Source organism: Cetorhinus maximus, chromosome 1 (genome assembly GCF_964194155.1).
Source record: "Cetorhinus maximus chromosome 1, sCetMax3.hap1.1, whole genome shotgun sequence".
Lineage (NCBI taxonomy): Eukaryota > Metazoa > Chordata > Chondrichthyes > Lamniformes > Cetorhinidae > Cetorhinus > Cetorhinus maximus.
The window spans coordinates 222,782,856-222,795,478 of record NC_135879.1 but is presented as its reverse complement, the minus strand read 5'-3'; the positions used below and the strand labels follow the sequence as shown (position 1 = coordinate 222,795,478).

The window sequence follows — 12,623 nt, the reverse complement described above, 5'->3', positions numbered from 1 at the left end:
TCGTTTATCTGTCCTTTGTTTGAATCAGTTTTGCACCACAGAAGACGACCATTTGGTCCATTGTACCCGGCCCAGCTCTTTGGAAGTGTTGCCCCATTTGTTTTCCCTTTACCTGTACACTTTGACATTTTTCTGTCTGTGCCATGCAGGTAAAATAATGGGTTCTCTTGGTTAAGAAAATGGATTTTATTTACTCTACTGCTAACATCCATTGTACGGTTTGCTTTAACTGACAGGTGTGTATGCCACTGGGCCTTCATAGACAATTTCCAGAGAATAACCTGCAACTCATGGTGCAGTCTGGTGCGAAGGGCTCAGCTGTTAATACAATGCAGGTACTATTTTTCTATAGCAGTTGAGCGGATTTTTGCCTTATATTTATGTGCATCTTTTATTTGATATAAGTACTGAAGTGTGGAATGACAAATCTAGCTGAATTTTATTTTGAGGAAGTCACTCATATGCTGCATAGGAAAGTACCTGTGGATACTGTATTTAATTCCAGAGGCGGAATTTTTCGCTCAGTGGGCGGGCGCGCCAGACTTGACCGAGCGTGAAATGACCCGTGTTGATGTCAGCTGAGCGGGAGGGATGAGGTTTCCAAAGGCAAATAATGAGGGGACATGTTTTATTAATTTTTTTCTGCTGTTTAATAATTTTTTCAATATATTCTTCATCTTCCCTGAGGCAGCTGCGTGCCTCAGGGAGATTATTCAGCACTCTTCTGCGTGCATGCGTTTATTGTGTACTAGGCCTGCTCGCCCTCCTTCCCCCCCGCCACCTGCAGAAGCAGCGCTCAGTGCTACCGCTCGCGTATCACGCTGGGTGGGCCTTAATTGGCCCGTCAGCGTGAAATCACGGTGCGCTGTCGATCGCGGGCGACGGTTGGCTTCCCGACTGTCCCCGCTGGTCCCGCACGCCTAGGGCAAAATTTTGCTGCAGAATCATTTGTAAGGGTTCTGCAGAAGAGATTATTAAGGACATGCAATTGCAGGTAACCTTGCGATAAGGGTCACAAATTGGGTGAGAGGTATAGAGAGTAGGGATAAAGGATTTGCTCGCTGGTTGACAGGATGTGCTAAATGATGTTCCCTGGTGTTCCTGTGCTGGGATCTCAGCTTTTAACCATCATATGGTTTATTCATGACTTGGGTGAAGGAATTTATACTAAATTAGGAGGCATCGTAAATTTTATAGGTGGTGACGGGGTTGGGGAGTCGGGGTGGTTGCAAAAAGACAGATAATCTAAGTGATGGGCACTACTTTAGCAAATGGAGCTCAGATTGGGGAAGCCTGAGATCATCCACTTTGGAACTGAGAAAGACAGGGTATTCTCTTAATAGCGAGAGACTAGAAGCTGTGGAGGAACAAAATAATTTGGATACACAAACCATAATGGCCAATCTCACTTCACTTGAAACCCTGAAAACCAGCAGAGAGAAATGTGAAAGAACCTGAAGAACAAGAAAAGAAGCGCCTTTCACAACCTCGAGAAATACTTAACACACACTGAATTTGGTCACTGTTGTAGCATAGGAAACTGGTGGAAGGCAGTGCTCGATTTAACCTATTCAACCTCTGTGCATCTGTGTTTCTTTTTTGTCAAATGACTCATTTAAGAAATATTTGAAATAGTTAAACATTTTTAATTTGTAATCCTCTGTGACCCAACTGAATCTGCCTTTGTTTATGATTCTCATGAAATGATTTTTAAAAATTGTCACAAGTAAACTGGATGATTTGTTTCCAGATTTCATGTCTTCTTGGTCAGATTGAGCTGGAAGGAAGGCGACCTCCGCTGATGCCATCTGGGAAATCTTTGCCCTGTTTCCAACCTTATGACTTCACTCCACGATCTGGCGGTTTTGTTACTGGTCGATTCCTCACTGGGATCAGCCCTCCGGTAGGCAGAGATGCATTATTAAGGTTTTTGCCCCCAAGTTGAAGTTGGTGATACCAATACTGTTCTTGTATGATTATAGCTTGTATAAAATAATTGGAGGATACAGTTAGATAAGGCATCAGCTTTTTGTTTGGAGAAATGTTGGGAGCAGCAGAGTTGAGTTATGCTGCCATCTCTACGTCATTCTGTAGTGAAGCGATATGATATTTCCTGATGTTAGTCACGAGCTATCAGCTGTGGCTCAGTGGGAGCATTCTTACCTCTGTGTCAGAAGGTTGTGGATTCAAGTCCCACTATTTTGTACTTAAGTACAAAATCTAGGCTGATATTCCAGTGCAGTAGTGAGAGAGTGCTACTCAGTCAGAGACTTCAGATAAGAACATAACAGAAGAAATAGCCGCAGGAGTAGATCATACGGTCCCTTGAGCCCACTCCAATATCCAATATGATCATGGCTAATCTTCGGCCTCCACTTTTCCTGCTTTCCATATTCCTTGATTCCCCAAGGGACCAAAAATCTGTCCATCTCAGCCTTAAATGAACTCAACGGTGGAGCAGCTGCAAATCTCTGGGTTAAATCAATGCTCTGTCTGCCCTCTCGTGGGTGTAAACAATTCACTGGTACTATTTTGAAGAAGACGGGGGAATTCTCCCCTGGGACAATATATATTCCTGTACTACGTCACTTAAAAAAAACTATCTGGTCAATATCACATTACTGTTTGTGGGATCTTGCTGGGTGCAAATTGGCTACTGTGTTTACTTCAGAAGTGTTGACTTTAGTTGACTATAAAGCACTTTATGATGTGAAAGGCGCTATATAAATGTAAGTCTGCCTTTTTAACTAGTTGATTGGAGCTTTCAGGATACTGAGAGGAACAGATGAAGTAAATAGAAATAAACTGTTTCCGTTGGTTGGAAAGTCTAGGACTAGGGAACATAAGTCTAAAAATTAAAGCCAGAGCTTTCAGCAGTGAGATTAGGAAGCAACACAAACAATGGTAGAAGTTTGGAACTGACTTCAGCAAATGGCAGTTATGCTAGATCCATTGTTAACTTTAAATCTGTGATTATAAGATTTTTGTTATCCAGATGCATCAAGGGATATCGGGCAAAGGCAGTTATCATAATCATCAGTATTATATGGAGTCAGTTCAAAGATCAGCCATGATTTGGAATAGGTTCGAAGAGCTAAGTGGTCTCCTCATGTTCCTAAGACAGAGTGTCTTATAGCAGTTTTTAAAAGTTTACATTTTATAAAGCGCAGCCAATGCAAAGCAGAAGAGGTGCGGATCCAATTCCTTGTGGCATCCCACCAGCTGTCTTGAATTCAACTTGGTCCAAGCCATGCTCTGGATTTTGCAAAATGTTTTTCCTTGACTCGTTGGAATGTCCACATGAGATAAAAGAAGCGATCACAAATGCATCACCACAATTTAATACCCAAATTCAAAAGTTTCAAAGAAATGTTATCGTTTTAAGAACTGTTACGGTTCTAACCTTTTCTTGCATTTATAAATATCAGAGGGCTTTCTAGTGTTACGATATTTGTAAAAACTTGAACTTCTGCCCTCAAAAACAAGTATCTATGAAGTTTAAATTTTGTTATGGTTTCCCTGTTGAAATAAAGGGCCCAAAACTGAATGCAGTAAAGCAGATGGAGTTAGGATCATAGGACTTAGGAACAGGACTAGGCCATTCAGCCCTTTGAGCCTGCTCTGCTATTCAATAAGATCATTGCTGACCTGATTGTGGTCTCAACTCCGCTTTCCTGTGTGGACACCCCATAAACCTTGACTCCTTTGTCTATCAAAAATCTATCTAATTCAGCTTTGAATAAATTCAATGACCCAGTCTCCACTGCTTTTTGCGGAGGAGAATTCCACAGACTAATGACCTTCTGAAAGAAATATTTTCTCCTAATTTCCGTCTTCAAAGGGAGACCTCTTATTTTTAATCTGTGTCCCCTAATTCTAGCCATTCCCACAAGAGGAAACATCCTCCCGGTATCCACTCTGTCAAGTCCCCTCGGAATCTTGTATGTTTCAATAAGAGCACCTCTCATTCTTCTAAACTCTAGTGGGTATAGGAGTTCAACCTTTCTTCATAAGATAACCCCCAGGAATGAGTCAAGTGAAACTTCTCTGAATTGCTTCTCACGCAATGATATCTTTTTTCAACTAAGGAGACTAAAACTGTGCACGGTACTCCAGATATGCTTTCACCAAGGCCCTGTACAGCTGCAGTAAAACTTCCCTACTTTTATATTCCATTCCCCTTGCAATAAACTCCAACATTTCATTTGTCTTCCTAATCACCTGCTATACCTACATACTAATTTGTGATTCATTAAACCAAGGCTATGTACAATTGAAGCAAAACACCTGCCTCTTTGTATTTCACCCCTTTTTTTGAGAAAAAAGACAATCTATTAGCCTTTTTGTAGCTGAGCACTAGCTTGCTGTGATTTATGTATGTGGACACCTAAATCCCTTTGCTTCTTCACAATTCCTAGCTTCTCGCCATTTTAAAAAAAACTATTTGTTTTCCTTGGATCCAAGGTTGATGACCTCACACTTCCCTTCATTGAGTTCCATCTGCCACCAATTTGCCCACTTGTGTAATCTGTCTCCCTCAGCTGTGGCTCAGTTCATAGCACCCTCGCCTTTGAACCAGAGGGTTGTGGGTTCATGTCCCACTCCCGGAAACCAAGAACTGTGATTATACTCGAAAGAGTTGCAATCTGTGACTGTTGGTAACTCGAAAGAGTTTGTAACTCCCTGCTCCTGTCTACACAGCTTGCTGTGCTTCCTAATTGGGGAGGGGAATGTGGGGTGGTGGCAGGGAGTGAGAGGCAGAATTTAAGAAGTAACAAAATGATGGCAACCTTGAACACAGTAGATGGCAAAATTTTGTTTCGTAAGCTTTTATGAAAGGAAAATTACTACAGTAGTTGATATGAAAGCCTGCAAGGTAAAATGGAAGTACAAATTATTTACAATTATGAAAACATGATGGGTATCCATTTCTAGATGTTGGTTTCTTGTGCTATAGGAATTTTTCTTTCACTGTATGGCTGGCAGAGAAGGTCTGGTGGACACAGCTGTAAAGACCAGCCGTTCTGGGTATCTTCAAAGGTAAGAAACTATTTGGGTTTTAAATGCTGAAATGTGAATTTTAATCGTGTCACTTTTTTTGTCTTTCTCCTTTGTGTGTTCTTCCCCTCTTCCCCGCAACAACAGTACTAAGTTAATGTAAGGGTGGCTATGGAGAGTGTGCAGTTTGTTTTGTGAATTACTCTGTGGTACTCTGTCAATGTGGCTCAGTGGAAGCACTCTCGACCTTGAGTTAGAAGATTGTGGGTTTGAGTTCCGCCTTGAGTGCCATAATCTAGCCTAACACTCCTGTGCAGTGCCAAGGTTCTGCTGCTTTGTCAGAGGTGCCATTTTCAGATGAGACATTAAACCAAGGCCTGTCTGCCGGGGATGTAAAAGATCCCATGGCTCTATTTCAAAGAAGAGCAAGTGAATTAGTCCCAGTCAATATTCTTTCCTTAATTGACATTGCTTAAAACAAATGATCATCTGGTTGTTATCGCATTGCCATTGTTGTGTGGAAATAGAATCATAGAATGGTTGCAGCACAGAAGGAGGCCATTCAGCCGCCTTCATGATCCTGCCAGCTTCCTGCAGAGCTATGGGGAATAGTCAGGCGAGTAGGACTAGCTGAGTTGGGCTTGCGATTATTTTCCCTTCAGGTGCTTATCCAATTCCCTTTTGAGAGCCTCAATTCAATCTGCCTCGACCACATTCGCAGGCAGCATATTCCAGATCCTAACCATTTATTGGGTAAAATAAAGTTTTTCATCTCCTTTGGTTCTTTTGCCATTTGCCTTAAATCAGTGCCCTCTGGACCTCGACCATTCTGCCAATGGGACCAGTTTCCCTCTATCTGTTCTGTCCACACTCTTCATGATTTTGAACGCCCCTCAATCTCCTCACAAACTTCTCTGCTCTAAGGAGAACAACACTTATCCATCTTATATCCCAGCTGCCATGTTCCTGCCACTCACTTAGCCTGTGCAAATCCTCTTTGCATCATCCTCACAACACACATTCCCACCTCGTTTTGTGTCATCCGCAAACTTGGAAATATTATATTTGGTACCCACATCCAAATCATTGCTAAAGATTGTGAATAGCTGGGGCCCAAGTACTGATCCTTGCGGTAACCTACTAGTAACAGCCTGCCGACTTGAGAATGACCCATTTATTCCTACTCTGTTTTCTGCCCAATAACCAATCCTCAATCCGTGCCAATAACCCTCCATCCCATGTGCTCTAATTTTGTTTACTAACCTGTGTGAGACCTTATCAAAAGCCTTCTGAAAATCCAAATACACCACATCCACTGATTTCCCCCTTATCCATGTGCTAGTTACATCCTCAAAAAACTCCACAACAGGCTTGTCAAGCATGATTTTCCTTTTCATAAATTCATGTTGGGCACAGTCAACCAGATCATTATTTTCTAAGTTCCCAGTTATCACATCCTTTAGAATAGATTCTAGCATTTTCCCTACTACGGACGTCAGGCTAACAGGGTCTGTAGTTCCCTGTTCTCTCTCCCTCCTTTCTTAAATAGTGGGGTTACATTTGCAACCTTCCAATCTGCAGGCACCATTCCAGAACCTCTAGAATTTTGAAAGATGACCATCAGTGTGTCCACTATCTCCACAGCCACCTTTTTAAACACTCTGATACATAGATCACCAGGTCCTGGAATTTATCAATTTTCCCATTAATTTATCCAGAACTACTTTTTTATTGTTATTAATTACTTTCAATTCCTCATTCTCACAAGTCCCTTGGACCTGTATCATTTCTGGGAGATTTCTTCTGTCTTCCACTGACAGACATCAAGTAATTATTTAGCTTCTCTGTCATTTCCCTATTCTCCACTCTAAATTCTCCTGTCTCTGCATGACATGGGCCCACATTTGTCTTTGCTAATCTTTTCCTTTTTAACATACCTATAGAAGCTTTTACAATCCATTTTTATGTTTCTCACTAGTTTAGTCTCATATCCTATTCGCCCTTTCTTGGTCCTCCCTTGCTGAATTCATTAAAACTTAGGGCTCGACAGGGTAGATGCAGAAAGGATGTTTCCCCAGCTGGGGTGATCTAGAACCAGAGGACACAGTCTCAGAATAAGGGGTAGGCCATTTAGTACAGAGATGAGGAGGAATTTCTTCACTCAGAGGGTGCTGAATCTCTGGAATTCTCTACCCCAGAGGGCTGTGGAAGATCAGTCATTGAGGACAGAAATTGATAGGTTTCTAGATACTGATGACATCAAGGGATCTGAGAAAATGACATTGAGGTAGATGATCAGTGCTGTGAGCTAGTTGAATGGTGGAGCAAGCTCAAGGGGCTGAACGGCCTACTCCTGCTCCTGTATTCCAGGTTTTTTAGCCTAGCAGCAGTGAAGGAATGGTGATGTAGTTCCAAGTCAGTATGATGTGTGGCTTAGATGGGAGCTTGAAGACGGTAGTGTTCCCATCTGTTCTGGTGCCCTTGGCCTTCTCGGCGGTAGAGGTCATGGTTTTGGAACGTGCTGTTGAAGGAGGCTTGGTGAGTTGCTTCAGTGAATCTTGTAGATTGTTCACACCGCTGCCACTGTGCGTGCACCCATAGTGGAGGGAGTGAATGTTTAAAGTGGTGGGTAGGGTGCCAATTAAGTGGGATGTTTTGTCCTTGAAGGTGCTGAGTTTCTTGAGTGTTGTTGGAGAGTATTCCATCACACTCCTGACTTGTGCCTTGTAGACAGGCTTTGGGGAGTCAGGAGGGGAGTTGCTCACTGAAGAATTCTCAGCCTCTGACCTGCTCTTTTTATTTATTCTTTCTTGAGATGTGGGCATCACTGGCAAGGCCAACATTTATTGCCCATCTTGAAGCCACAGTATTTATGTGGTTGGACCATTTAAGTTTCTGGTCAATGATAACCCCTAGGATGTTGGTGCTGGAAGATTAGCCATTTCACAGAATCACACAGTGCAGAAGAGGCCCTTCAGCCCATTGAGTCTGCACCAACACGTGAGAAACACCTGACCTACCTACCTCATCCCATTTACCAGTACTTGGCCCATAGCCTTGAATGTTATGACGTGCCAAGTGATCATCCAGGTACTTTTTAAAGGATGTGAGGCAACCCGCCTCCACCTCCCTCCCAGGCAGCACATTCCAGACTGTCACCACCCTCTGGGTAAAATAGTTTTTCCTCACATCCCCCCTAAACCTCCTGCCCCTCACATTGAACTTGTGTCCCCTCGTGACTGACCCTTCAACTAAGGGGAACAGCTGCTCCCTATCCACCCTGTCCATGCCCCTCATAATCTTGTACACCTCAATCAGGTCGCCCTTCAGTCTTCTCTGCTCCAACGAAAACAACCCAAGTCTATCCAACCTCTCTTCATAACTTAAATGTTTCATCCCAGGCAACATCCTGGTGAATCTCCTCTGCACCCCCTCCAGTGCAATTACATCCTTCCTATAATGTGGCGACCAGAACTGAACACAGTACTCCAGCTGTGGCCTCACCAAGGTTCTATACAACTTCAACATGACCACCCTACTTTTGTATTCTGTGCCTCGATTGACAAAGGCAAATGTCCCATATGCCTTTTTCACCACCCCACTAACATGCCCCTCCGCCTTCAGAGATCTATGGACACACAATCCAAGGTCCCTTTGTTCCTCAGAACTTCCTAGTGTCATGCCGTTCATTGAATACTTCCTTGTCAAATTACTCCTTCCAAAGTGTATCACCTAACACTTTTTAGGGTTAAATTCCATCTGCCCATTTGACCATCCCGTCTATATCTTCCTGTAGCCCAAGACATCCAACCTCACTGTTAACTACCCGGCCAATCTTTGCGTCATCCGCAAACTTACTAATCCTACCCCCCACATAGTCATTTATGTCGTTTATATATATGACGCATAATAGGGGACCTAGCACAGATCCCTGTGGTACGCCACTGAACACGGGCTTCCAGTCACTGAAGCATCCTTCTGTCATCACCCTATGTTTCCTACAACTAAGCCAATTTTGAATCTAGCTTATCAAATTACCCTGTATCCCATGTGCATTTGCCGCCTTTATAAGTCTTCCATGTGGGACCTTGTCAAAGGCATTGTTGAAATCCACATAAACTGCATCAACTGCACTACCCTCATCTACACATCTGGTCGTCACTTCAAAAAATTCAATCAAATTTGTTAGGCATGACCTCCATCTGACAAAGCCATGCTGACTGTCCCTGATCAAGTGGAGACAGATTCGCTTCTTCAGGCGAGAATGGGAAATGTATATCAAGGGGAGATGGTTAGATTCTGTCTTGTTGGAAATGGTCATTGCCTGGCACTTCCATGGCATGGATGCTACTTGCTACTTATCACCCCAAGTCTGAATGTTGCCCAGGTCTTGCTGCATTTGGACATGTACTGCTTTAGTATCTGAGGAGTCGCGAATGGTGCTGACCATTGTGCAATCATCAGCGAACATCCCCACTTCTGACCTTTATGATGGAAGGAAGGTCTTGGTGAAGCAGCTGTAGATGGTTTGGCTTAGGATGCTACTCTGAGGAAGACCTGCAGTGATGTCCTGGGACAAAGATGTTTGACCCCCAACAACCACAACCGTCTTCCTTTGTGCTAGGTATGACTCCACCCAGTGGAGAGTTTTCCCCCTGATTCCCATTGACTCCAGTTTTGCTGGCGCTCCTTGATGTCAAAGGCAGTTTGTTTCATCTCACTTCTGGATTTTAGCCCTTTTGTCTATGTATGGACCAATGCTGTAATGAGGTCAGGAGCCAAATGACCCTGGCAGAACCCAAGTTGAGCATCAGAGAGGGGTTTATTGCTGTCTAAGTGTGGCTTGATAGCTCTGTTGACAACACCTTCCACCACTTAGCCTTTGATCAAGAATGGACTCATGGAGCGATAATTGGTCAGATTGGACTTAAATTGGAACATAGGACTTAGGAGCAGGAGTAGGCCATTTGGCCCTTCGAGCCTGCTCTGCCATTCAGTAAGATTATGGCACTTTCCTGTCTGCCCCTAATGATCCTTGGCTCTCTTGTTTATCAAAAATCTATCTCACCCAGCCTTGAATGAGTTCAGTGACCCAACCTCTACTGCTTTCTACACAAGATAATTCCACAGACTAATGACCCTCTGAGAGAAAACATTTTTCCTCATCTCCATTTAAAAAGGGAGATGTCTTTTTAAACTGTGTCCTCTAATTCGTCTCCCCAAGAGGAAACATCCTCCCCATATCCATTCTATCAAGTTTCCTTAGGATCTTATATGTTTCAGTAAGATTATCTCTCATTCTTCTCAACTCCAATGGGTGTAGGTCCAACCTGTTTAACCTTTCGCTATAAGATCAGCCCTTCATCTCAATATTGAGTCAAGTGAACCTCTCTGAACTGCTCCTATTGCACTTATATCCTTTTTCAAATAAGGAGATGAAAATTGTACACAGTATTCCAGATGTGGTCTCACCAAGGCCTTGCACAGCTACAGTAAAACTTCCCTACTTAATACTCCATGCCAACATTCTATTTGCCTTCCTAATCACTTGCTGTACCTGCATACTAACATTTTGTGATTCATGTACCAGGACACCCAGATCACAGAATCTCACAGTGCAGAAGAGGCCCTTTCCTCCCATCGAGTCTGCACCAACATGTGAGAAACACCTGACCTACCTACCTAATCCCATTTACCAGCACTTGGCCCATAGCCTTGAATGTTATGATGTGGCAAGTGCTCATCCAGGTACTTTTTAAAGGATGTGAGGCAACCCGCCTCCACCACCCTCCCAGGCAGTGCATTCCAGACCGTCACCACCCTCTGGGTAATAAGGTTTTTCCTCACATCCTCCCTAAACCTCCTGCCCCTCACATTGAACTTGTGTCCCCTCGTGACTGACCCTTCAACTAAGGGGAACAGCTGCTCTCCATCCACCCTGTCCATGCCCCTCATAATCTTGTACACATCGATCAGTTCGCCCCTCAGTCTTCTCTGCTCCAATGAAAACAACCCAAGTCTATCCAACCTCTCTTCATAACTTAAATGTTTCACCCTCGGCAACATCCTGGTGTATCTCCTCTGCACCCCCTCCAGTGCAATCACATCCTTCCTATAATGTGGCGACCAGAACTGCACACAGTACTCCAGCTGTGGTCTCACCAAGGTTCTATACAACTCCAACATGACCTCCCTACTTTTGTAACCTATGCCTCGAGTGATAAAGGCAAGTGTCCCGTATGCCTTTTTCACCACCCCATTAACATGCCCCTCCGCCTTCAGAGATCAGGGTTAAATTCCATCTGCCATTTATCTGCCCATTTGACCATCCCGTCTATATCTTCCTGTAGCCCAAGACGCTCAACCTCACTGTTAACCACCCGGCCAATCTTTGTGTCATCCGCAAACTTAGTAATCCTACCCCCAACTTAGTCCATTTATGTCGTTTATATAAATGATGAATAATAGGGGACCCAGCACAGACCCCTGTGGTACGCCACTGGACACTGGCTTCCAGTCACTGAAGTATCCTTCTGTCATCACCCTCTGTCTCCTACAACTAAGCCAATTTTGAATCCATCTTATCAAATTACCCTGTATCCCATGTGCATTTGCCTTCTTTATAAGTCTCCCATGTGGAACCTTGTCAAAGGCTTTGCTGAAATCCATATAAACTACATCAACTACACTACCCTCATCTACACACCTGGTCACCTCCAGATCTCTCTTCACCACCGAGTTCTACAATCTCTCTCCATTTAAATAATACACTGCTTTCCTATTCTTCCTGCCAAAGTGGACAAGTTCACATTTTCCCACATTAGATTCAATCTGCCAAATTTTTGCCCACTCACCTTAACCCAGCTATGTCCCTTTGTAGACTCTTTATCTCCTGTTGACAGCTTACTTTCCTACCTATCTTGTTGTCATCGGCAAATTTAGCCACCATATATTTGGTCCTGGCATCAGAGTCATTGATATAGATTGTAAATAGTTGAGGCCCCAGAATTGATTTCTGTGGCACTCCACTAGTTAGAGCTTGTCAACTTGAAAAAGGCCCATTTATCCCTATTCTCTGCTTCCTGTTAGCTAATCAATCTGTTACCTATGCTAATATGTTACCCCCTACACCACAACCACTTTTGTGCTGTAACCTTTGATGTGGCACCTTTTCAAATGCCTATTGGAAATCCAAGTACACCACATCCACAGGTTCCCCTTTATCCACCTTGCTTGTTACTTCCTGGAAAAACTCTAATAAATTAGTTGAACACTATTTCTCTTTCATAAAACTATGTTGATTCTGTCTGATACAACTATGATTTTTTTCCTCCTGTAAGCTCCTTAATAATGGATTCTAGAAATTTCCCTACGATAGATCTCAAATTCTGCAGTTGTGCCCTGGCTGCCACTTTTCCTACATCAGATCAGAAGTATCTGTAAAATACTTTGGTATTTCCTGAGCTGCTATATAAAGGCAACTCTCTCATGTTATTAAGTGACTGTGAGACAACTCAAATGAAACATGTTGGGGAAATGGAATGTTGCCGGTAAAGTGAATTTCTGTTTCGGGGCCTGGGTCATTAATGATCAAACTTGCTTGGGAACTTGAGCGTTCTTAAAAT

At 43.3% G+C, this 12,623-nt stretch overlaps 1 protein-coding gene across 1 annotated transcript in view; it reads left to right on the top strand.

Moving 5' to 3' along the window:
* polr1a (RNA polymerase I subunit A) overlaps nt 1-12,623 on the top strand; it is a 171,473-nt gene that overhangs the window by 65,586 nt on the left and 93,264 nt on the right. Inside the window, exons 19-21 of the mRNA XM_078553686.1 lie at nt 237-335; nt 1,751-1,903; nt 4,958-5,040. Of these exons, the coding sequence (XP_078409812.1) occupies nt 237-335; nt 1,751-1,903; nt 4,958-5,040 (335 nt within the window). The remainder of the gene's footprint in view (nt 1-236; nt 336-1,750; nt 1,904-4,957; nt 5,041-12,623) is intronic.